This window comes from Theileria parva, assembly GCF_000165365.1.
Source record: "Theileria parva strain Muguga chromosome 4 map unlocalized ctg_529, whole genome shotgun sequence".
Taxonomy (NCBI): domain Eukaryota; phylum Apicomplexa; class Aconoidasida; order Piroplasmida; family Theileriidae; genus Theileria; species Theileria parva.
In genome coordinates, this window is record NW_876246.1 from 1,112,551 (window position 1) to 1,137,554 (window position 25,004).

At 35.0% G+C, this 25,004-nt stretch overlaps 14 protein-coding genes across 14 annotated transcripts; 6 read left to right on the top strand and 8 right to left on the bottom strand.

Annotated features, from left to right (window-relative positions):
* Positions 1-16: 16 nt before the first annotated feature.
* On the top strand, positions 17-2,118 carry pepA (cytosol aminopeptidase domain protein). The gene is made up of 8 exons (XM_061306028.1): positions 17-339; positions 423-750; positions 802-1,113; positions 1,177-1,377; positions 1,439-1,562; positions 1,625-1,685; positions 1,743-1,899; positions 1,931-2,118. The coding sequence occupies exons 1-8, from the start codon at positions 65-67 to the stop codon at positions 2,039-2,041; spliced, it is 1,569 nt and encodes a 522-aa protein (XP_061161190.1). The 5' UTR covers positions 17-64; the 3' UTR covers positions 2,042-2,118.
* A 212-nt stretch (positions 2,119-2,330) lies between these two features.
* On the top strand, positions 2,331-3,117 carry TpMuguga_04g02685 (uncharacterized protein). The gene has a single exon (XM_061306209.1). The coding sequence runs from the start codon at positions 2,358-2,360 to the stop codon at positions 3,099-3,101; it is 744 nt and encodes a 247-aa protein (XP_061161871.1). The 5' UTR covers positions 2,331-2,357; the 3' UTR covers positions 3,102-3,117.
* A 31-nt stretch (positions 3,118-3,148) lies between these two features.
* Positions 3,149-5,582, bottom strand: DBP2 (DEAD/DEAH box helicase). Its single transcript, XM_759104.2, has 3 exons — positions 4,597-5,582; positions 3,550-4,440; positions 3,149-3,414 (listed from the first exon to the last, which is right to left on the bottom strand). The coding sequence occupies exons 1-3, from the start codon at positions 5,363-5,365 to the stop codon at positions 3,167-3,169; spliced, it is 1,908 nt and encodes a 635-aa protein (XP_764197.1). The 5' UTR covers positions 5,366-5,582; the 3' UTR covers positions 3,149-3,166.
* Positions 5,583-6,043: 461 nt separating this feature from the next.
* Positions 6,044-7,657, top strand: TpMuguga_04g00563 (Hyaluronan / mRNA binding family protein). Its single transcript, XM_759105.2, has 3 exons — positions 6,044-6,466; positions 6,741-7,537; positions 7,568-7,657. Exons 1-3 carry the CDS (start codon positions 6,334-6,336, stop codon positions 7,640-7,642), a joined length of 1,005 nt encoding a protein of 334 aa, XP_764198.1. The 5' UTR covers positions 6,044-6,333; the 3' UTR covers positions 7,643-7,657.
* TpMuguga_04g02710 (SPOC domain protein) lies at positions 7,644-8,832 on the bottom strand. Its single transcript, XM_759107.2, has 5 exons — positions 8,463-8,832; positions 8,126-8,374; positions 7,981-8,081; positions 7,881-7,951; positions 7,644-7,821 (listed from the first exon to the last, which is right to left on the bottom strand). The coding sequence occupies exons 1-5, from the start codon at positions 8,733-8,735 to the stop codon at positions 7,766-7,768; spliced, it is 750 nt and encodes a 249-aa protein (XP_764200.2). The 5' UTR covers positions 8,736-8,832; the 3' UTR covers positions 7,644-7,765.
* MTQ2 (putative methylase) lies at positions 8,815-9,770 on the bottom strand (the record flags this gene model as incomplete). Its single annotated transcript, XM_061306029.1, has 7 exons — positions 8,815-8,933; positions 8,964-9,032; positions 9,062-9,094; positions 9,143-9,250; positions 9,302-9,533; positions 9,566-9,709; positions 9,760-9,770. 7 exons carry the CDS (start codon positions 9,768-9,770, stop codon positions 8,865-8,867), a joined length of 666 nt encoding a protein of 221 aa, XP_061161191.1. The 3' UTR covers positions 8,815-8,864.
* Positions 9,771-9,773: 3 nt separating this feature from the next.
* TpMuguga_04g02705 (putative integral membrane protein) lies at positions 9,774-10,127 on the bottom strand (the record flags this gene model as incomplete). Its single annotated transcript, XM_061306211.1, has 3 exons — positions 9,774-9,833; positions 9,887-9,973; positions 10,035-10,127. The coding sequence occupies 3 exons, from the start codon at positions 10,125-10,127 to the stop codon at positions 9,774-9,776; spliced, it is 240 nt and encodes a 79-aa protein (XP_061161872.1).
* A 91-nt stretch (positions 10,128-10,218) lies between these two features.
* On the bottom strand, positions 10,219-10,877 carry TpMuguga_04g00567 (putative integral membrane protein; the record flags this gene model as incomplete). The annotated part of the gene is made up of 1 exon (XM_759109.2): positions 10,233-10,877. One exon carries the CDS (start codon positions 10,875-10,877, stop codon positions 10,233-10,235), a length of 645 nt encoding a protein of 214 aa, XP_764202.1.
* Positions 10,878-10,932: 55 nt separating this feature from the next.
* trappc4 (Sybindin-like family protein) lies at positions 10,933-11,797 on the bottom strand (the record flags this gene model as incomplete). The annotated part of the gene is made up of 4 exons (XM_759110.2): positions 11,535-11,797; positions 11,331-11,463; positions 11,167-11,235; positions 10,933-11,120 (listed from the first exon to the last, which is right to left on the bottom strand). Exons 1-4 carry the CDS (start codon positions 11,583-11,585, stop codon positions 10,933-10,935), a joined length of 441 nt encoding a protein of 146 aa, XP_764203.1. The 5' UTR covers positions 11,586-11,797.
* Positions 11,798-12,214: 417 nt separating this feature from the next.
* Positions 12,215-13,591, top strand: TpMuguga_04g00569 (uncharacterized protein). The gene has a single exon (XM_759111.2). The coding sequence runs from the start codon at positions 12,349-12,351 to the stop codon at positions 13,573-13,575; it is 1,227 nt and encodes a 408-aa protein (XP_764204.1). The 5' UTR covers positions 12,215-12,348; the 3' UTR covers positions 13,576-13,591.
* A 222-nt stretch (positions 13,592-13,813) lies between these two features.
* On the top strand, positions 13,814-14,306 carry TpMuguga_04g00570 (putative integral membrane protein). Its single transcript, XM_759112.2, has one exon. The coding sequence runs from the start codon at positions 13,944-13,946 to the stop codon at positions 14,244-14,246; it is 303 nt and encodes a 100-aa protein (XP_764205.1). The 5' UTR covers positions 13,814-13,943; the 3' UTR covers positions 14,247-14,306.
* Positions 14,307-14,915: 609 nt separating this feature from the next.
* Positions 14,916-17,866, top strand: PI4KG7 (Phosphatidylinositol 3- and 4-kinase family protein; the record flags this gene model as incomplete). Its single annotated transcript, XM_759113.2, has 6 exons — positions 14,916-15,122; positions 15,311-15,506; positions 15,590-15,685; positions 15,807-16,133; positions 16,276-17,045; positions 17,251-17,866. 6 exons carry the CDS (start codon positions 14,916-14,918, stop codon positions 17,845-17,847), a joined length of 2,193 nt encoding a protein of 730 aa, XP_764206.1. The 3' UTR covers positions 17,848-17,866.
* Positions 17,867-17,874: 8 nt separating this feature from the next.
* Positions 17,875-20,337, bottom strand: valS (tRNA synthetases class I family protein; the record flags this gene model as incomplete). Its single annotated transcript, XM_759114.1, has 1 exon — positions 17,875-20,337. One exon carries the CDS (start codon positions 20,335-20,337, stop codon positions 17,875-17,877), a length of 2,463 nt encoding a protein of 820 aa, XP_764207.1.
* Positions 20,314-24,734, bottom strand: TpMuguga_04g00573 (PHD-zinc-finger like domain protein). Its single transcript, XM_759115.2, has one exon. It carries the CDS (start codon positions 24,584-24,586, stop codon positions 20,438-20,440), a length of 4,149 nt encoding a protein of 1,382 aa, XP_764208.1. The 5' UTR covers positions 24,587-24,734; the 3' UTR covers positions 20,314-20,437.
* Between the last annotated feature and the right edge of the window lie 270 nt (positions 24,735-25,004).

Genomic DNA, 25,004 nt, shown 5'->3' on the forward strand with positions numbered 1-25,004 from the left:
CATCATTAAAAAATTTATAAATTATTTATACAATTGTAAATAATTAATAACAACTTTTTACGCTATGGATGTTAATGAATTTCCGTATACTCCTTTTCTTGGAGAATCCGTTAAATTTCACTTTGAAAGTGCTGATAACGTAAAGCCTGAGGACTTCAATTTTCCAAAGGGAAGTTTAGGGGTTTTACATCTGGCTTTTGCTTCTAATAAAAAGCCTGAAGGTGATGAGAGTAAGGATTACTCCTTACAATCACTTGAGTACTTTCCTTCATCATTTTATCACAAGAATTCTCCGCTTAAACAACTTGCCACTAACAACAAATTCTCCGCATCATTAGGGTAATTCACTTATTTACACACTATCTGCATAAAAAATAGTTATATACAATGATTCTTCCAATTGTATCCTGATTAATTTGTAGTGACAAATTGGAGTCAGTTGGAACAAGAGATGATCTAGAGGTTTTAGTTGAAGCTGTAGTTGGATGTGGAAAGAAATTAGAACTACTGACAACAGACCTAGCAACAGTTGCAAATACCTTAGCCTCAGTTTTAACCTCAAATAAACTGAAACACGCGGCACTTTTGCTACTTGATTTTACTGAAGAATATGTTGAACTCCTTTTGACCCAACTGCTCTTTCAACTTTGCCCAGATAACAGGTTTAAAAAGGATAACAAACATGAGTTCTATTTGGAGAATCTCTTTGTATTTAACAAACACGCAAAGAATCTATCACACATGCAACAAGTAACAGTTAAATAAATTTATAATTTGATACGACTAATGAATAATTTTCAGAGGGTAAAGGCCTTTTCGGAATCCATGGATATGGCAAAACAGTTAACCTCAGCCCCTCCAAACTATTGTAACACAGTAACCGTTTCTGAATTTTTTAAGAAGAAATTAACCTCACTGGGTTTAAAAGTAAAAGTTCTTGAGTATGACGATTGCAAGAAGTTGAATATGTTCTGTTACTTATCAGTTGCACAGGGGAGCAAATTTCCTCCAAAATTCCTCCACGCAGTTTATAAACCCGAGGGAGAAGTTAAGAAAAGACTTGCATTCGTAGGAAAAGGCTTAATGTTCGATTCCGGAGGCTACAACATAAAGGTGATTTTTAATATATTCACAGTCATAAAAGTTTATACATAACTGTAATTAATTTGTGTTTAGAGCTCCAGTAGTATGATCCATTATATGAAGCTGGATATGGCCGGATTTGGCACAGTTTTCTCAGCCGCTTATGCATTGGCAAAGTTGAAGCCGAATAACGTAGAACTTCACTTCGTTGGAGGTTTATGTGAAAACATGCTTGACGCTAACTCATACAGACCTGGCGATGTTGTCACCGCCTCAAATGGAAAAACTGTTGAAGTACCAGACTACACATATTAATTGTGTTTATATTGTTAAATACGAATTCTATATTGTTTAGGTATTGAATACGGATGCTGAAGGAAGAGTAACACTGGCGGATTCGTTGTATTATGCAGCTCAACTTAATCCTGACTACCTTGTTGATTGCGCAACATTAACAGGCGCAGCCATGGTAGCTCTGGGTAATTGAACATTTATCCCTATATAATACCCAATTACGTACTCATGATTAACAAATGATTAGGCGTAAAGTGTGCAGCATTTTACTCCAATGACGAAGATCTAGCACTATTATACGAAAATTCGTACGTTAAATCAAATATTTATTTATTAAACTTTTACACGCAATATATCTGTTTTAGGGCTAGAAACGCTGGTGAGTTGATGTGGAGAATGCCGTTGCTGAAGGACTATAAGGATTTGCTAAAGTCGAACATAGCCGACTATGCAAACGTTAACTTTAATGGAAAGTGCGGGTCAATAAACGGGGCTCTGTTCCTAAAAGAGTTTGTCGACGATGTAAGATAATGAATTTTATATTTTATTTTAGAAAAAATGGCTCCATGTCGACTTTGCGGGACCTGTATTCGATTTCAAGAATGAAAAGGGAACTGGATTTGGAGTTTTGACACTTCTCAATTTCGTCCTATCATTGACATAAAAATTACAAAATCAAGTTAACAACATTGGAACTGTAATGATAAGATTAGAAAATCAATAATGTAGTACTTACACATCATGGTGCTATTATTGTCTAATAAATCAGTATATTGAGTTTATTTTATTATTTTGTTAAGTTTATATATTTTAATGATTTTTTTTAATTTACTGTAAAATATAGTAACTTTATAACATTTTGTGTATTTCTTTTTTCATAATTTATTGAGATTCTCGAATTAATTTTTTAATTTTATTTTTTTAACTTAATGATTAAATTTATCATTGATTAGAAATTCATTTAACTTGATTAATTTGAAATGTGTACGGCATCACCTAACAAGCTTGAAAGGTTATCGCATGAATATTTCGTTTCATCGCTTAGAACTTGGTGTAATTCTCAAAATGACCAGACAAAGACTTTAAATCTAGTAAAATCGGAATGGGTTAATAGAATTACGAATAAATTAACCTCCACATCTAAAGTTGATTTAATGAAACTAATGACATTAACTGGCCTTTATGAGGTTGAATTAGACTTTATAAAACTCTCGGTTCCAACCCTAATTTACTTTTCAACTCTGTATAACAGTGGATATGGCTGTGAAGACTCTTGCTTACTACTTACTGAGTGGTCCAATAACACTAACACAGATGTTAGTTTACAGTTAAACTCTGGTGAATTCGTGTATAACCCAATTTATATTAACCGTGAAAGGTTCAAGAATTTATTGTTGAAGATGTTAAATTCTCCATCTAGAGATAAGAGAATTAGAAGAATACAGATATATTTATCTAATCCAGACTCTTTTGACCATACTAACATGGATTTATTATTAAGCACTTGTGAAGAACACAGTCCAAGTTCTATTTCCCAGCTATCAAACTCTACTAAAGACTCAAAATTAGTGCCCAAATCACCTAAATCTACGCCTAATCCTAACCCTAATTCATCAGTTTTAACGCCAAATTCAAGTAAAATACTTGAATTACTTGACCAATCTAAGCTTCCAAAGCTCTTCATCGAGTATATCGAACCCACCAAAGGATTATTCAAACTCTAATCTAATGTACTTTAAATATACTAAATTGTCCACTATAACTAATTGAATATGTGTATAGTATAAAATTATCTCCTTGGATAATAGTTTGAGTATGTGTTGTGGCTTCTTGGCGTTCCACCAAGTGGCACGAGGTTAGTGGAATTTGAAAACGGCCTTCCATAACCGCCCCAACGCCTTTGCTCTGTTCCGTATGAACGTTCGTTTGCTAATTTCTGTAATTCCGGAGGGATCTCCTGGTTCGCCTCCCTCATCAACTTCACCAACTCACGCGCACTCTTAAACTTATCCGGAGTTAAAAACGTATACGAACTTCCTACAAATACATTAGACATTAATTTGAACAACTGTATAATCATGGTTAATAATATTATTTCTACTGTTAACTAAGGTGAATAACTAATAATATACTAAATCAATAGTGCGGATGATAGAATAGTGTGAATAATACCTTTCATTCCGGCGCGTCCGGTTCTCCCGATACGATGTACGTAATCTTCGATTTGTCCGGGGAAATCATAGTTGATAACGTATTTAACGTCACGGACGTCAAGGCCTCTGCTGGCGACGTCGGTGGCGATCATGATGGGGTGTTTTCCCGATTTAAACTCGTTGAGCACCCAGGTCCTTTCCTCCTGTTTCTTATCCCCGTGGATGCAAAGTGCTGGCCAGCCATCTAGTCTAAGTTCTCTTGTAAGTGTGTCAGCTCCTTTCTTCGTTTCTGAGAAGATTAAGATCTTTCCGCCGTCCATTAGTTTTTTTAGTAGTTCCTTGAGTTTGACGCGTTTTTCTCTCTCCTCAAGGATAAACACGTTCTGCTCAATGTTATGGCAAGTGGTAAGGTCTAGTGATCCGATATTAACATGAACAACTTCATGACTCAGCAGCGATCTTGAAAGTGCAATTACTTCCTTAGGCCAAGTTGCGCTGAACATTAGAGTCTGCCTGTCTGGTCTAATCTGTCCTACGATTTTCCTAATCTGAGGCTCAAATCCCATATCCAGCATCCTGTCCGCTTCATCCAACACTAAATATGTTACTCTTCTTAAATTTGTAACACTCGACTCTAGAAAGTCGATTAATCTTCCGGGACAGGCAATTAAAATCTCAACACCTCTCCTCAACGCTATGGTTTGAAACCGCTTTGGTACACCACCGTATGCTACACTTGTCTTTAATTTACTTGATCTACCAAATACCAGCGCAGTCTCCTTAATTTGCTCCGCTAACTCACGCGTAGGAGCTAATACTAATACTATCGGACCGTCCCCCGGCCTCAATAACGCCTGCGCATTTATATGCACTATCGCCGGCAATAAAAATGCCAACGTCTTACCAGATCCTACAAATATTATTCCACACAATATTTAATAGTATATACCATGTTTCACACTATATACAACGTTTAATAGTATATAAATATTTAATAGTATATACAATAGTATACATAATTTTTAAAAATATAAGAGTGAAATAAATAGAATGGTGTGGATATTACCAGTTTCTGCAATGCCGATCATGTCACGACCGCTGAGAGCGATGGGCCAGGATTGAACTTGGATTGGGGTGGGTTCTTTAAATCCGGCAGCTTCAATTGAGCTTAAAATATATCTCGGGAACGAAGTGTACTCAAATTTAACCACAGGTTTAGGCACATCTCTACCATGAACTACGGTTATCTCCTTCGCTCTTCTAATCTCATCAGCCTCTTGTTGTGTCATGGCCTTAACTTCAGGGTGCTCCACGTAGAAATTCTTCTCAAACTTGACCAACTCAATTTGGTTCCAGTTCACAGGTTGTAATCCAGCTCCTAAGTTCTCACTACCATAAGATCCTCCAAAACTATTGTGACCGGGTCTGCCCTGGTGATTATATCCTCTACCACCGTAGCCAGAATCATGTGGGTTTGAACTATAAGATCTATTCCCACTATAAGAAGAATGAGAATAAGGCGATCTCTGTTCTGGATATCTTTCACCTGATGGCGCATATCTGGAATCTTGAGCATATCTTGGATCCGCTGGAAACCTTTGATCCTGGGGATATCTTAGTCCTGGCCCGTTTGGTGGTTGAGAGTATGGCGTTGGAGGTTGATGAGCCATGGGTTTATCGTAAGGTTTAGTGGCGTATTTATCGTGATGGTTCTCAGAATGCCGACCAAATGACTTGTCACTTTTAACGTAAGGCCTGTATGAAGAAGAATTCCTGGATGGTCCGTAACCCTGTGCCCTATAAGAATATGAAGAGTCAGTAGCACGATCTGACATTTAACAAATTTCTCAAAAAACTTATTATATTACAAAACCATTAATATGTTCTCATATTATAAATTATTAAACAGATTTAGATCTGGTAAAATATATCATCCAAAATTGCAGAATTTTAAGTCTAAACTAAAGATTCGTGTAAAATAAATATTTGTCACACGAAATTAATAAGATAATTTTGTAAATAATTTAATTAATAGCATAATGTAGAGATATTATATGAATGGGGTGGAAGATACTAAATAATTATTAATTTTTAACTTCCATTGAGAAATATAATTATGTTAATAAAAAATTCATAATATTCGCTTTATAATTATTAAATCTTTCAGATTCCAAAGTTAAAAATTAAGATTCTTTAGACATTTAAAACACTTCAGTCTATACAATTAATTTATTATATTAAAATATTTATTATTATTTATCATTTAATTTTTTATCTTATGTGTACAATTCAATAGTTAATAGAGGTTGATTGACTAATTTCTCCTATGTTTGATATATGACAAAGAGTCAAAATTTTTTGAAGATTCTTTAGTTAATTATGATCTAAAATATATTTAAATTTATTTGGAATAGAAATTGTTATAATAAGACGTTAATTTGTAAAAGTGTGTTGATCTTGTTATTTTACCCTTTTAAGCCCTATAAAGTTAGAAACGGATTCAATGGAGTCAGATTTAATAATAATATTTTTTACTCTAGTTCAGTGATTCTTCTTTCATTTATTTTGCATATATTTTCTTGCTCTTACACATTTTTTCTCTAAACTATAATTTATACGATGTTTTGCTTATATCAATGTATGTCTTTAATGATTAGAGCGCTTAATCTCTCCACTTTCAGCTAGTTGATTTTTCAAATGATTCACTCTGATCTTTAGCAAATTCCTCTCTTTTATTACTTTGTTGATCCTATTGAATATTTTTCTAGAATACTTGACACAGTTTATTGAAAAAAAGTAACATATGGCAGCCAATCGAGTAACTTACAACGTGGGAACTTCTAATAAATTCGCCGCTTTTTATGACGACACTGACCCTGAAAAGCTAACACGTAACTCCTGCGCAGGATCTACAAAATTCTTTCCAGCTTCCAAAGGTGTGTTGTTTTCTAGATCTATACATTTTGTAGCACATTTTTTATTTTCTATCTTATTATTTTTACTCATCTTGTAAATATTCCGTCACTTTTGTTACTGTTAACCTCATTTTTTCCATTATCTCATTACTTTATCCCACTTTATTTCCAATCTTTACACCATCTTAACACTGTACTCTTTTCCTACTAACCATAAATATTCATTACTATTTATTAATATTATATCGTATTAATATTATATTGTATTAATATTATGTGATTATCAATATTTTAGGTCAAATTCCTGAGGAACTGTACGACGTGACAGTAAATAGCGTTCAATTGAATAGTCACCCGGTGAATACAAATACTACTCCGGTAGTTCAAATGAACTCACCAAGCACCGTAAACAGCTTGAATACTGTGGTGAGCACTGTCAACAGTGTGAGTAGTGTGAACGCTAATAGTGCGGTGAGTAACGCTCCAGTGTATACGGATGATAACATATTTGATACCAGGGCTAAGGGTAGGAGGCCGAGTCGTCGTTTCCGTGGAAACCCTAACGGGCCACGTCGTTTTGATCGCGTTAGTGGCACTGGTCGCGGTCGCGAGCTCAAGAAACAGGGCGAGGGAGGACACAACTGGGGGAGTGTTTCAAAACTATCTAATGAACCCCTAGAAGACGATCAACTCAACGAGTCACTCAATAACCTCACTCTAAACGGTAATAACAATTCTAAAGGGGGTGACACAAAGGTGCATAAGGACGAGGAGAAATCCAAGTCTAAGAGAGACGATAAGAAGAAGAGTGACATGATGGATTATGAATCTTATAAGTTGTTGCAGCAATCGAAGAGGACGAACTTGCCAACGTTTACTGTGAATGATGACGTGAAGGTTTCAACCGACCAGGAGCTCCAGAACGACGGCTACGTGAAGTACGTCAAGAAGGTTGAGGACAACAAGTTGGTGGAGAAGGTCAAGGTCATCAACTCTCACGCGAACAGTAACCCACTCAACGTACTTCCCAACCACCCCTCCTCTTTCAGGGATCGAAAATCATCTAAACCTAAACAAAAACTCACCAAATCCGTATCTCCATACTATTTTAATTATTTTTAGGGAGGTAGAATCAGAGTAAAGGCGCCAGATTTGGCAGATTTAAAACTTTTTCCATGTCTCGACTTAAAGTCCTAATCTCATATACATACTCTTATACATTCATTCACTTAAATTATTACTCTTAATTACTCTTAATCGATTTTACTATTTTACTCTTATAGTAGATTTTACTCATTTACTCTTATTTTGAGTTTTAAGTTACTTTTTTGTACCGACCATAGCAGTTAACGTATTCAGTTGACTCAGCCAGTCATCTAAAAATCATTAATACGTTAAAATTAAGTTTAAAAATTATATAAAAGTGAGATTATACCGTTTGATTGTTGTAGTTTATTTGACGATTGCGAAGGTTGTAATTCCGCGTTTGTGACAATACCAATGAGCCTAAACATAATACAACTAATAATTTATACGTCGGAGTGCTTAATCCTTCTGGTAAGTGTTTATCGAAAAGTGGATTTCCCGGAGCGCAAATGTATATATTATGGTCATTTCCCAAGGGTGATACGCCAATCTGCAAAATCATTAGGTCAACAGAGTAAATAATTATTTGCGTACCCTATTTTTAGATTTGAAGTAGTCGATATATTCTTTAAATGGTTCGATTTTAAGATTATTTGAGGAGTGTATGGAAAACACTGCCAAGGGCACGTTCTTTGAAGCTTCCTCCCACTTCAGACGATGAGTTATGTTAATAGTCTCAACTGAAGCATTTAAAAACGTGGAACATTGACCGCTTATCTTTATCGCCAAAGTCTCAGTCAACTTCTTACCATTACGCGCCAAATTACCCTGCCATACCAGGTTCTACACAATCAGTTATTCAATAATATTATAAATTATGTTAATAAATGATAATATTAGATATAAAATAATATAAATAGTGTTTACATACGGTTTTGCTGAAGATTGTTTCGGGAGTTGCGGTTTTTGGCGGTTCCGGTTTTGGAGGTGGAAAAACTAGCTCACGTTGAGGTGGAACTACGGGTGGTTGAGGTGGGAAAGGCGCTGTAGTAGGGAAAGCTGGTTGTAAAGGCTTGACAGGTTTACTTTGTTGAGTTGGCGGTGGCTCAGCAGGCGGAGATCTGGGCTTAGAGAAGATATGAGGAGCGTGGAGCTTCAACTGCTCACATAACCTTATCTTAGTCTTTGGCTGAGAAAATCCCATTTAAATAAATTAAAACAACATAAAATATAAAATTTAAAAATCTCATCACCACAGTTACATAACACAGTAAATAAGATTCTACTGTATAATATTAAATTTTGATGTTAAAATTTTTACCAATTTTGAGGATTAAATTGGTGATTTAGAAAACTTAATAATTGATAGTTCCTCGCCAAGAACCTTCCTTGTCTCTAGAATCTGAAGAATTATTTGTGATTCCAAAGTTACTCTACAGTTGAAATTTTTTTCCTCGATTAATTTTAGAATTTCATTTATTTTATTTCTCTTTTCCAACAACTGATCAAATAATTTACTTTTTTTCTTACCAAATACACATATCCTCCAGCAGATATATACCCCTAAACAATATTATTACGAAGTATATAATATTATGTTATACTACATACCGATACGGAGTTAATAAACTTGACAATGGTTTCTGAGCCGTTAATTCCGCCATTCCAGGCCCTGTCAATCATGTCAATGCTACCCTCCAAATCTCCAACAACATAAGGCTACAAATGGGTTAATTAACTAACTATGTATAGTATAAGCTTATTTGTTACTGGATTGAAGAGGATAATGTCAAATTTGAAGTTTGTGAGGTTGTTGAAGAGGTCCATACAAATACACTCCGAGTAATTATTTACTTTATTTGACATAATCATTTGAGATGTACTCAAACAAGCCAGAGGATTTATATCAGTTGATATACACATGGGAATAATATGCCCTGGCTTATTTACATCTGTTAGAAATAGGTTTAGGATATAAGTTGAAATATAACCACTTCCACAACTGAAAACAGAATGTTTTAATACGAAAGTTACCCTAATTCTAGTATTAAAACTGGATTGAGTGTTGAAATATTGTGAAAATCCTTGTGTAAAGTGTCAACAAAGAAGAAAGTGTCTTCACTTGGTATGTACACACTCTTCTTATATTCTTCAGTATATACAACAGAATAATCTACGCTATAGAAATGTTATTATAGTATACTTAGAATAGTATTTGTATGTATTACATGTTATTCATGGATTAATTATCTTTTAATTTTGTCGGCGCTTGTTTCAGCAAAGTTCTATCAATTTCATCCTTCTAATAATTATTATTTGAGTATATATTTGGTAAATAATTCAATAGATGGTTACAATCATGGAATGGTGTAGCCAGGTGAATCGGTCAGAGATGATTTCGTCCATATTCAGCTTCTTCAGCCTCAACGTCCAATATAATTCCTAATCCACAATTAATTAACATTATTAATTAATAATATAAATTATGTGAATTCGATTCTACTTTGGAGTATTCGTAGAGAAATGGAAATGCAAGGATTCCAACACATAAAGGGCCCAAATACCTTCTCCTACTCTTTGCCAACGTATTTAACATTATATAACACAGTAAATTAAAATTAATGTAAATAAACTAAATAATGTAAATAAATTGGAAAATGGAATGTCCACACAAATAGCGTAGATGTAAAATTTGAGGAGATTAATTTAAATCTATTAATTCTATAGAAGGCTTCTTCTGAATACTTTCCGTGTCTGTAGTACGATTAACAGACATAGAATTTGCAGGTGTCGACTCTGGGTGGTTCAGTACTGTTGAGGAGGACTGAGTTCTTGACACTGATACGTACGGCGGTATTGGTATTTTAGCCTGAGAATCCACTCTTCTAGACACTGAACCACCTGCAGTACCATTCTCCAACACTGTACCATTACCAAATACACCGCTATTGGAGGTATCAAAAACGGTACTGGTATGCAGTAGCGGAGTTGTGGTATCGGAAAGGTTTGGAGAGGCTGGGAAATCTGATTCGAAATGCGCTTCATTGAATCTTCGGTATCGGTTCTGACCTGTGGCTGGTCCATGTCTACCAGCCATGTTCAACACTCTCATAAAATAATGCACAGGGTTAAACTTGACAACTCCTTTTATGTATAGTATTGTTAGTATTACTACGAGGAGATGTATGATTCCCACGGCCATGCAGGCCTTAGAGGCCGTTGGAACACGCTCAGGCTCTAACTCTACGTTAAGTTTCCCAAACTTCAAATGCACAAACAACGCCTGAAATAACACAAAATTAAACCCACTACTCAAACAAAATATATATCCAAGCTTCTTCCACATTTTTACACTATCAACTATTAAGCGGTTTTACGGTATAAAAATTGCTAAGTGTGTGTTAGATGAAATCCTTGAAGTATGAGTTGATTTGTTCGTCGAAAAGTTTGGAGCGTATGGGCATGTCAACTTTGTGGAAGGGACACTTTTGAACATAATCCGAATACAACTCGTAAATATAACTCAACATCACATTCAAATGACCTTTCGAAGGTCCATTCAAATCACATATCATAAATATACACAGCCCTACGAATTATTAATTATAGAATTTTGTTAATAGTATAATTATTACTGAGATCAGTACCTGTTAAGGTTTCCAGGCACTGTAGACGAAAATAATCCGAATCAATATTTGTTATTCCTATAACAATTATAACATAACAATTATTACAATAATAAGTAAAATAATATAATAAGTGTAAAAGTATAATAAAAGGGGGAATTAGGGTGAAGAACCTTTAGGAGAGGGAATGATTGAGTTGTTGTGGTTGTTGGAGCACAATTTGATGGAGATGGTTGACAAGCCGTGTAAAGTACTTGCTAATCGAATTATATCATTAGAATTCAAAGTATCGTTACCACTCAAACACTAAACCAACATTAAATCAATTTATTAATTAATAATTGAGTTAGATGGTGGAAATATGTGTAAAAAGGTACTTTATAATAAATTAAACACCCGTGTTTATTTATCATAAATAGAGATAACATTGCTATTTATAGCATGGTATTCAGGAAACCAATGAGCTTGGTTCAACTGAATAAACTTACATAAACATACGTAAAATGTGTTCAAATCAACTTAAAATAATTTATACACAATAATATTAACAAATTTAATAAACAAAATAATGTAAATGGAATTATTTATCATTAATCAGTTGAATCAATTCCCCACTCAAACTTTCAAATTATAACCAAATCTACAAACTCAAAGTTGAGATTCATAGTAATATTTGAGATGATATGAGTTATTTAGCCTGTTAAAATGCGAATAATTTGGATTCGAATACAACAAAATAATATTATAAAATTACAGATAAATATTTTCAACACATTTGGTTTATAATTTTTTAAATAATTTTATGAAATTAAAATTATTAAATTTAGCATTTTAATATTCTCAAAATCGTAAAAATATGCGAAAATTTTTACTATCTGATGATACTCCTAAGTGATAAGATTCTTCTTTATGTTAACGCTATAATTCATTTTTAATAATCAGACTAACCTAAAATTAATATATTTATGAAATAAATAATATAATAATCAAATGTGTATGAGAATTTATGGTGTCGTATCTATTCCAATAATTATTAATTAAAATTAATATTTAATAATTGTATTATATTTTTTATTAAAAATTTTCATTGTCTAACACATAAAAATTTTTTCCAATTAATTTCACTTCTGTACATTTCCGTGTGTCTACAACTAACTCAATAATTGTATTAATAATATTACCATTTTTCTAATGTCTGCTGGATTAATTTGGGAGCGTTGTAGGCTTAATGATGAACTTAGTAAGCTCATAGCAGTCCCAAATTACAACACAAACTCATACAATCACAACTATTACTGTAATAATTTACAATATGACGGCGTGAGGGACGAGGCGAGATGTGTTTTGGGAAGTACAAACTGTTTTCGGAATGATATTTACTCGTTACCACCTGGCGTGGATTCTAAAGTCACAAATCTCTACCCTCTGTTACACCAAATCTATGATGAAAGCCATGCGTTATCTGAGTACGATCTACAGAAATTAGCACACAATATTTTAAATAATAATTACCCCCAAAATCAACTTAATTTTACACAGTACCGTGACTCTAATACACATTATAGAGATTCATATCCGCAGTATAGAGATAGCACGTGTTATCGTGAGTATTTGGATGGTATGGGCGGCTATAAAACGCCCACATCAGTGTTTAGGAATATATTAAATGACTATAGACCTTATGATACTAATGGTGTGAGTGATCCCAGAGGCTCAAATTTTACCAGCTACACCAGGCCAACTAACCTTTTCAACACTAATTTAACAACCATTCAATCACAATCTGAGACTCCCGAGTATCTTAATCGTGTTGATAATGTAAATTTGGATATTCCAGCGGCTATCCCAGTGGATACAATGGACGTTAATCCTAACACTATGGAAAATCTATCTGTGGATAAAGTTAATAATATGTTCAACACGCCAAATTATCTCAATTCCGTCAATTACACAGATAATCTACCATATCACAGAAATAATGAATATAGACCCTATGACCAGAGGACTAACGAGTATAGGGGGTATGACCAGAGAACTGACTATAGAGTGTATGATAAACCGGACTATGGGTATGAGATGTATAATAGTGTGGAGAGAAGTGTGGATGAATTTAGGAAGGCGTTTCAGCCTGGGAACGAGTATAGAAATGAGTATACAACTGTGGAAACACCAATTGCAGATACCACAAGGGTAAATGAGAACTACAATGACGAATTTGTCTCGTCATTCCCCTTTGAAAAGAGCCTAAACAACTACTTTCACAATGACTACTACGATCATTTCCAGGGGTATAACAGAGATATGAGAATGGATGCGGGAGTGAATTTTAACCCGAATTCACCGCTAAAATCAATGATGAATGACGATTATCAGTACAACTATCACACATACGTCACGCCTCAAAGACCATTCTACTAATTTTTTACACTCTACATTTCTATACACATATTTAATGTATTATTTAGTCATTATTTAAGAATATTTACGATTATTCAGGAGTAAGGGTAAATTCTGGGTGGAATGGTTGTTTTTTGGAAAAAATTTTATAAATGATAAATTCTAGAAATTCCTGTGGAATCCAGCAATTTAATTGATCTTCTATTAAATAATAGAAAATTAAATCAAATTAATTAATATTCTCGATAGTAAAATGTAAAAATTGAATGTCAATGCCCGACCCTACTGAGTAATATAATTAATATATTTTTATAATTTAAGAATGAATTTTTAAATATTTTAAATAATAATTTGGAAGGTAATTAGAAATTTTTAAAAGTATAGTCAAAATGGCATTTTCATTTAAAACGTTGTTTAACCGTATAAGGAGGGGAAATGTACCTACTACAGGTTCTCCAGCAAAGGTATACACTTTAGGAGTATTAAATTTTCTTTTATTTGGATTTGGTACCGCAATTAGCGGTATCACTAACGGCTGCACTGAGGATATCATCATCGGAATCATGCAGTTTATCATCCCTTTTCTAGGCTGGATTTGGTCTGTAATTTGGGGCTTCCTCATGATATCAGATAAGTTCAGGGAATCCAAATACCCAGGAGCTCACTCCACCCTGATCTACGATGAGGTTTAACACCGACTTGTACTATACCGCACCTAATTCTCTTTTCCACCAATACTTCTAATTTATTACTATTTTATTCTACACAATTATTTTATACTTTTTTAGAGTTATTTGTTTATGTTGGATTGGGGGATATTTTGGGGATTTTCTTGTATTTGGCCGTATAGTGCCACAGCTCATGCCACATCACTGTGATCCAAATCTTTATATATTTAATTTTTGTGTAGATTAATTTAAGCTTCATCCAGAGATTTTATATTTTTAACGCCATTTTCCAGCTTTTTGCAATTTTCTCAATTTTTAACACAAATTTTCAATTTAGTACTTTTAATTTGGATTTTTCACTGAATTTTTATAGTTATTTCCATATTTTCCTGTGATTTCAACATTTTTCAAATCATGTGTAATATAACCCCTTTTTGACCCTTTTAAACCCTTTTAAACATAATTTATCATAATTTTAACGTAATTCATCACTTTTTAAACATATTTGAACATAATTTTAACGATTTCAAGATTATTTCAGGATATTTCAAGATTATTTCAGGATATTTCAAGATTATTTAAGATAATTTTAACGAAATTTAAAATTTTTAACGTTTTTGTAAAATATTTATTGGCTGAATTTTGATTTTAAAATGTTAGTTTTCATTTCAAAGTAATAGTAAAATTTGTAAAATGTCGTCTGGGTGTATTCGAATCTCCCAGCAAAACTACTACAGCACTCACAACGCCCTGGTCGCCAGCGTCGATGATCAGTCTGTACGCTTCGTTCTCCATGAACTCGAAGGCACCAGACATGGAGCGCTACGCATCTTTCCATTCTACGATATTCAAGTATTTTTACACCACTCATTCTATTTTACTAGTTATACTATTTTACTAGTTATACTATTTTACTAGTTATACTATTTTACTAGTTATACTATTTTACTAGTTATACTATTTTACTAATTATACTATTTTACTAATTATACTATTTTACTAATTATACTATTTTACTAATTATACTATTTTACTAATTATAGTATTTACTCAATTATATACTTTCATGGCTAAATTGTGTATTTTAGATGATAAAGCGATTATTGATAAAGAAGTTATCGTTGCCGATGAGTACAAGGGTGAAGGACTTGCGTATCCTTTACAAGGGCCAGGAATTACCAAATTATCGTACCATGGACTGTTACATTAATAACTCCAAACGCGACGATAAACTCTACTGGTGCCTCAAACAATCACCCCAAGGATCCGGAATACGACCCCTCGGTAATTCTTACCCCTATTTATAGTTATACTATAGTTAATTAGTATATATATAATTATATAGTATACAGTATAAAAATGTGTAGGAATGAAGATGAATATGAGAATGCAGGAGTTGTTTAACGAAGTTGCAATTTCAATGAAAAACAACATTAAACCCAAACTCACCCTCGATGGCACCGGTACATCTCATGGAGTTTACTCCTCTTTACACACTATTACGCATTCAGTGTTAAATAACTCTTTACACTAAACTCTATACTAGTTACTAATAATTTACGTAATATTAAATCGATTTGATAGGAGGTACATATGAGATTAGTAATTTGAGTGGGAAGTGTGTGGGTATATTTAAGCCTTGTGACGAGGAGGCGTTTACGCCGTATAACCCTCGGGGTTACACTGGGACTATGAACCAGCAGGGCTTCAGGCCAGGCGTACTCTCCGGCGAAGGCGCCACCAGAGAAGTGGCAGCCTATCTCTTAGACGCAACCTATAAAAATTTTGCCAATGTCCCAACGACGATCATGGTGGAAATCGCACACCAGTCACTCAATAACTCAAACACCAATAACCTCACCAATAACTACCTCTCCTTCAACTCCAACGCCATCACCGATAATTCCATAGGTACAATCTATCCTATTTTTCCCCTAATTTTACTATAGTTATCTTGTACTATAGTTGAGTATTACTATAGTTATCTTGTACTATAGTTATGTATTACTGTAGTTGTGTAAATTGTGTTAAAGGATAAAATCTGTGTTTTTAGGGAGGTTGGGGAGTTTTGGCGGTACTGGCTCCGTAAATGCATTAAAGTGGAAGATTGGGAGTTTGCAAGAGTTTGTGGTATCAAGGGGCACGAGTGGAAATTACAATTACAACTTCTTCAGCGTGGAAGACGTGCACAAAATCGCAATCCTAGACATCAGACTCCTCAACCTCGATCGCAACGACTGCAATATCCTAGTCACCAGCTCACAAACCACCAACAGCACCAGCACCGAAAATCCATACCCTAACACATACCCTAACTCACCATACCCTAACACATACCCTAACTCACCATACCCTAACGCATACGGTAATACATATGGTAATACATATGGTGAGCAAATTACACATGCTGTGGAGGGTACGCGTATGGCGTCTGAAACGCCTGCTAGAACTGGTAACATAGAGAATAAGAAAGATGAGAAATATAAATTGGTGCCGATTGATCACGGATTGATATTGCCTGACATAATTGACATTTGTGACTTGGACTGGGTGTGGTATCACTGGCCGCAGTGTAAGGTGCCCTTCAGTGCCCAGGAACTTGAGCTGATCTTCTCCTTCAACGTGGACAAAGACATTGAGCTGCTGCGGAAGTATTTACACATTCGCGAGGAGTGCCTCAGGACCATCAAGGTGACGACAAAGTTCCTACAAATCGCCGCCTCAATGAATTTAAACCTCTTCCAAATCGCCACCATCATCGTCAGACATGACATCGACGTTCCCTCTGAACTCGAAATCATCATCACCAAAGCCATCGAACAAGTATTTTAACCTAGTTATCTGTAGTAGTCAGGGTAGTTATTCTAGTAGTTATGTGTAGTTGTGTGTAGTAGTTATGTGTAGTAGTTAGGGTAGTTATGGAGTATTTTAGGTATTTAGTACTAAACCCAGACACGCCCTACACGGGCTCAAAAACACCCTTCCCCAGCCATAAACCACTACCAAACAACTGTGAAAAATATTATAGGCGTATAAGATGAGTGATAATACGAGTATAATAAGTAGGAACAGGTTGGGTAATATAATAGACTTGATGGAAAACACCATTAATCCCATCATCACCGGCGAACACACTGAACCCACTGTACAGCCTGTAGCACCAAATGACACTGAAGATGACTCGACTCACGCAGATTTGGACACTTCCGAACTACCCTCGTCAACTTTCTTCCACTATCCCTCACAAACCGATACTGATCACAGAGATACTGATAACACTGGTGATAACACTAACAGATATACTGATAACACGGGTGATAACAGAGGTGACAACAGTATGAGAGATGTTGACATGGATAAGATAAGAACAAAGAGTACGATAAGAAGAATAAGAAAGAGTACGGTGAGTAATAATACGTGGACGATTTCGGATTCGGGCGGGCATCCAATCCTGATCGAGTGGGATGAAAAGTTTAATAATTTATTCTTCAAGATTTTGGAGGAGATGCTCGTGGGAAACGTACAGAGGCTGCACCCAAATTGGAACACATACCCCTCCAACGGAAACCAACGGCACATTCACCAAAATACAACACTCCCCTTTAAAACCATTTGGTTCAACTAATATATACAATCATTTACAATATTATAGTTATACAGTGTATATGACGTTTGGTTGTTTATTGTATGTTAGTTGGATTAGGCTGTTAATGTATTTTCCAGTGAATTCGCTGTGTAATTTAGGGTTTATACGTATACTAATGTGATTTTCACCGTCTTTTACTCGTTTTCTCAGGCTAGTAATGACATTTACAAGCTCGTCAAATAATTGATCGGATTCAGTGTCCACAGTGTGTTTAGGCCACTGATTGACAAAAGTGTTTAGTTTGAAGGATTGTACAAAAGTTGGCGTAAATGGATACATTATTGCGGTTAATTCTGTGAAATATTGATTAAAATGTTGAATATTCTGAGAATTCATTTGGAAACTGAGTCTTATTAGTGGTATGAGGAAGTCTGAGAAGATTTTAACGTATTCGTTTAAATTTGTTACACAGTTTGAAAAGTCAAATTTCGACAAATTCTCCTCCAATTTAACACATAATTTAGCTAATCTACTACGAATTAGCTTTTCCACCACTGGATCTGAGTTACTTTCAGTAACACTATGACTACTGTTAACACTGTCACGTGTGTTTTTCTGTTGGAACTTGAAGATTTGGTAATATTTGAAGAGAATATTTTGATAATTAAAAGTATTATTTAACGGCTGTGTAAAGTCCGAAAAACTACAAATTGAACATAATCTTAACCTCACCATGTTCGATCGGATCATTTCATCAGTGTTACGAATGTCATCAGTGTTAGTAGATGTGAATAAATGAAGATCGAAAGAGTTTGTTTGTTCTGATTGTATTAAATCTTGTAGGATTAAAGTGTTTTGGTGTGATTTGGACATTTTCTTCCCGAACGGATCGGGCACCATTCCGTGCAAATATACTTCACTGAATAACTTATTTTCATCAATGTTAGAACAAATTAGTAACATTTTAACGATCCAATTCTCCAAAATATCATAACACGTAAATAAAATACTGCGGGTCACAGGGGTATTTGTATGTGTAATCATGGGCCATAACGATGATGTAAACCATGTATCTAAAACTCTGGTCTCAACCGTGTTATCAGTATTAGTGAGGTTTGGCGTAATTCCCCACCAGGCATTCCTGGTAATGCACCAATCTTTAATATTTTTTAACCTATTGTGGATCATAGATTTTCTACTCTCTGGGTACACTTTTATCATATCCAATACTTCTAACGCCTTGATAGATAAAGTTTTAGTTTCCAGCACATATTGTAACTGTGGTACTATACACACTTTAGCATTTCGGTCGTGGGTGTATTTGGGCATATCCACCGTAACATTCGTCATGGGTTTCAGTATGTCCTGAAGATTCCGTTTCATATTAGCCAAATTTGGACACTCGGAACTAGTGCCCAGGTTAATAATTTCTAGATCTGGATCGTGATAATCATTGTAACCATTGGCTAATAATATGCCCAGATTCATTTCCTTGACACTTTGGGACAAGCTGGTATTAACATTATTCATGCTTATGATGGGAACTTTCCTATTAATCTTTGGTAAATCTACAAATTTCCCCTTTAAACGTGTGAATATGTCATTTGGAACAGCTACTGATGTTGTAGCGAGGTAAAATTCTGGAATCTGTGTACACACTTTCAGATCAATCAGGTCACCATTTACAGCTTCAATTTCCAAATTCATAGAGTATAAACTAACATTTTCCTGTGTATAATATATGTCAGCTGAGGAAACTGGTGTAAACTTATCATTTGTGTGTATGGAAGGAGTTGGCCAGAGTTTCTCCTTAAGTAGGCCAAGTGACTGGAAATGATTTAATACTTTGTTGGCCAGTGATTCCACATCTTTATCAAGTGTAAAATGTCCGATTTCCCAGTCAATTCCAAGTCTCCTAATGTCATTTACATGCCTGTTTCTTATTTCTTTACACATCAAATTAGCCAATTCCAGCTTTTCTTGTGAGTTTCCCGAGTTTAAAGAGTTTCCAGAATTTGCCGAATCGTGTGAATTTGCCGAATTTCCAGAGTTAATTCTATTCCCCTGAGACTCAAAGATTTTTTGAAAAGACTGGCCCGCGTGATCGTTGGAAAAGTTAATACTAACTTTAAATCCCTTTAATTTTAAGTAATTTTTATACACATCGGAACATACAAGATTCAGTAAATTGCCAACGTGCAAATCACCAGTTACATTCGGTGGCGGTGTTATTATCCTCACCAACCCATTGTTCACATTATTATTACTTAGTTTACAGAGGGGATTTTGAGGTAAATTGAGGGGATTTGGTGATAAACTGAGCGAATTTAGGGGTGAATTTAAAGAATTTATGGGTAAATTTGTGGAATCTTGAGGTTTGATGGAATCTTTTATGGTACAAAATTTTCTGTTTGTAAAGGTTAAATTGTGAAAAAAATGACTAATAAAATTATATTTAACACAGTAAATACCAGATATTATACATAAAAATATTATATTCATACTAATTACATCCACTTTTCCACACATCTAACACGTGTATAACATTTACCTAGCAAAACTCTGTATATTGTGTAAAACTCTGCACATTGTATAACTCTGTATATTATGTAAAACTCTGTAGAATGTGTTAAATGAGTGGAAATTTGAAGTTGTGTATTTCTTTTCTTTTCCTGATGATTGAGCAGAGCACGGCGTTTTGGTGGTACATGTCCTTGAACAGATCCCTGAGCATGAGTATTTGTAGTCTCATTTTTATCAGGAGTTTCAGATTTGGGCCCACTGCGTTGTGTAGCAAACTATGTTCCTGGCACAGCGCTATGTAATCTGTAGGGGTATAGAAGTCTAACACCAGCTTATTCTTCAAGGCGCAATTGGGGTGAAATCTGTTCAAACAGCCTTTCCTAAAACATTTAATCGTTAGTCCTTCTCGTTCCAAACATAAACAACAGTGCCCTCTGGTCTCACTAGTTACCAAATTACCAACTTTATCCCGCAATTCCATCCTGCGTTGACAAGTGTTAAACTTGTTATTGTAAAGCGTATAGCAGACGATGTGATAGTACGAGGTGTGATTTGTGTGTTTGATGAGAATGTCGTCACTGTGATGACACAGGAAACAGCGCAGATTCGTGCTCCCAGAGACACACTTAACACACTTGAACGTATTCCCCAGCCTAAAGGGATAACAGTGCCTATGTAAAATTATGCCACAGTTAACGCAGTTGATCTCACATCCCGGGCATTTGGCGGATTTAGTAAATGTGCCACAGGTACCAGAATGACATATTGCACATTCTGGTAACGTTGGAACGGGCTTAATAGCCGAAGGATCGATTCTACTAGGCCGCTTCTTATCACTTATCACATCCCTGCTCAAGTAATTACACGGTCTGGCAAGTAAATTGTCCAGGTTACAAGTACACTTGTTACAGCAGACAGTGAGCGAATTATCCCCTGGAGTAAAGCTAAATCCCTGGAAATAACCACAATACGCATGGAATTTTATACCACATCCACAACTCAACATCAACCCAATCTTCAATCTACACACTATACACTCCGGTCCATCCGTACTATTTACACTACTCTTTACACCACTATTAACAATAGTATTTGTAGTAGAATTTACAGTGGTAAAATTGTTGGTACAATTGTTCTTGTACCTTGCACCGTTACGGGATTGTACGGTATAGTAGTGTAGAATGAGGCAGAGATTATGGAACCAGAAATCGGTGATTTTGATGAAAACGCCCGAGCCGCGTTTGCATAAATTGCAGAGAATTGAAAACTTCTTAAACGTGATTTGGTTCTGTTTCTTCTCGTGCTCACAGCGGTTACAGAGATATTCAGTGTTACTCTTGCGGTACACGTTGTAACAGTACTTATGCACATACACTAAACATCTGACACACTTGAACAGGGTGTTAATGTTACTTTCCTCCACATTAAAACATATTTGACAGCGCTTTATCAAGTCCACGTCCTCTAACTCGTAGATATTTTGTACACCAGTGGGTAATCCCGTGTGTGGCTGTGCACTGTTAGATTTCGGGATTAAACCTTTGACATCCTTTCTAACTTGTAACTTACCAACTGTGGTATTATTGTCTGAGAACAACTTCTTGAGACTGTATAGAAGATAATAGTTGTATTCATTTTTGTTATATTTGTTGATTGTGTTTTGAAGTGAGAGGAGGGAGTTCTGGTTCATATTCAGTGTGATATCATTTAAAATATTATTTGACAAATTACGCTTCAACATTAGTAACTCGTTGTTCAACTGATGGATCTCAGTATTTATCAGTTTAAACTCATTTACAAGCACCTTTTCATCCACCCTCGGAACCTGATCGGCAGTGCTGTTCCCGCTCACGACGTTGTACTCGCTGTATTTAAGAGGCGTTTCACCGTTGGTAATGTTGAAGTTGATAATTTTATTCCAGTTTATTGTGTTTAATCCAATCACATCGTTGAGTCTCATGGTGCCCATACCGTTACCACTGCCGGAGTTTACTCCAACACAGTTGCCCGAATTAACGAGTAATAGTGAGACGTTATAGTGTGTGAGTTGTAGTATTGAGCGTTTTAGGAGTTCGCTTTCAAATTGGTTTATACTTATGCTCTTGACTAATCTTAGGCCTAGCTCGGTGTTACAGAGTTCAGAGTTCAGTGAGCTGAACTCTGAGTTATTAATAATATATTTAATATCGTCGTGGACGTTGTAGACATCGTTAAATCGATCCACGTAGCATAAATCAGTCAACTGATTCATCGGGTTTAGCAATAAATTGGCACTGGTATCCTCCTCCGGAGGTACAATTTGATATATCAGCACGTGATTATTAATATTATTTTCAAATAATATGTAGACAAATTTATCTTCCTGCTCTTCTACGGGCAGGATACATTTATCCCTGTTCCTAGCGTTTACAGTGATGAACTTTAGTAAACTAATGACGTTCGAACAGTTGTGTAACAATTGCTGCTGGAAACAGTAATTTAACTCCTCAACGTTAAAAATGTTATCAAACAGCACAGAGTTCAGCGGGAGTAACGATTCCCGCTTCTGAGGGTTTATCATCTGACTTATCAAGTCACCCTCAAGTCGAGGATTATTCCCACTAAATATGTCCAACTTGTTCCATAACACCTTTTGCACCTTCATATCAAGCTCATCCACAACTTCTGCACCCACCCCTTCTCCCTTAGCACCATTTACCACATTATTTACTATAGTATTTGGTACATTATTTACTATAGTACCATTTGGTACAATATTTGGTATAGGAGCATTAACTGTGGTGACTGTTGTAGTATTATTTGATGTAATGTTAGTATTTAAGCTTGTGTTAGTGTTTGTAGTCTCAATTTTGAGCTCATCATTTGGTTCTGTAGGCGCGTTTAGAGGTACTTGGTCACCTGTGGGATCACCAGAAGTATCCTCTGTGTGTCTAATTTTCTTTACAGAGTTACTCGCCAGGGGTTCAATTAACTTTCTTTTATCCGGAAATCTATCCCCTGTAACGAGATCACTAGTGTATTGATGTTGTAGATTGAGTGGTATGGAGTTGGGTTCAGGAGTGTGTGGCACGAAATGTGTAAATTCATACGGCCGCGTATGAATAAATTTGTCAATCACACTATTAATGTTATCTTTACTATTATGATTACTACAGAATATTCCCTTAAACAGTACTATAGAACTGGATTTACCCCCAGTACCCAATGTACCCTGGGTACTATCACTGAGGGTAATATATTTATAAACTATGGTATGCCTTTTTTTCTTGAGTTTGGTATTGAGAATGCATCTTGGATGTAGGAATTGTGTGCAGTTTTCGTTACTACAGCGTGTCAGGATCCCGTCCGACTCTTCGCACACCACACACTCCAGACCCAATTTCTCATTATTTTCATTATTTGACAGCAGAAACTTGTTAAACTCGTTTACACTCGAGGTGTTAAGTTCTGTGGAACTGTTGAACATTAAACTGGTGGTAAAAAACTTATTCACCTGCTCATAACAGTAAAGAGCACAAAACGGATGATAAAACACTTCTCCGGAATTTATTATCCCGTTGTAATTATTACAAATCACACACCTCACCCTTTTAACAGTGCTCTTCTTCTTATTCTTTCTATTATAACATATTTTACATATGTATTCATAGTCCACTGGGTGATCCGCAGCATCCTCCAGCACACTGTCACTCTGTACCACACCATTATCTCCTACAGTATTATCTCCCAATGTATTATCTCCTACAGTATTAGTGTGTGGTAGTGTAGTATCTCCTAATGTATTACTATGTGGCAGTGTACTGTGTGTAGTAGTGAGAGGAGTGAGATGGGTGATGATATTGGTGAAATTGAGAAGGCAGTGGGTGTGAGATTTGATGTTACAGTATTTACATGTGGAGACAGATTGAATAGAATTATTCAATTTGGTATAACAAACATCACAATTTTTAGTATTCTCACTTAAGTCCTCCTCAGTTACGTATTCCACAGTACCATCAGTAACTGTGGAGATATTCTGAGCATCGTTTGAATCATCTGCTGGATAATTATGTGACTTGGGAAGTCTGAAGATGTTGTGAAAAACGGAGTGGTAGAAGTTGAAGTAATTTTGTGAGAGGAAAGATTCGTTTAAGTTATTATCAAATTTATAATTATCGTAGTGAATTAACGCTGTGACGTAGTTTGAACGCTGTTCGTTTATGTTTGTGTTATCTAACTGGACCTTTATCTCCTCATCCAGCTCCCTCTTAATCATTATAATTTGTCTATGGAATTAGTAATTTTTAGCATTCTAGTTTCAGAATGTTCTAGAACAAATTTTAGTACAAGATGAATAAATTATTCATTTTATAATACACAAAATTAAAAATAAAAATATTATATTAAATATAAAATACAATTATAAAATAAATTATTTTTATTTATTGATGTCGTGGTCCCAATTTGAGTAATTTGTGACAGAAAATGACTTTTATAATTTTTAAAAAATATTATAAATTATTTAATTTAAATTTATGTTTAATTTTATTTTAATATTTAATTTTTTGAATTATATTTAATTTATTTGTTATAATGTGTCGAATTTTGGATTCTTTGAATATTTTTTAAAAATAACAATTTATATATATAATAAATCAGTTTATTAATAATTTTAATCATATTTTTACTATATA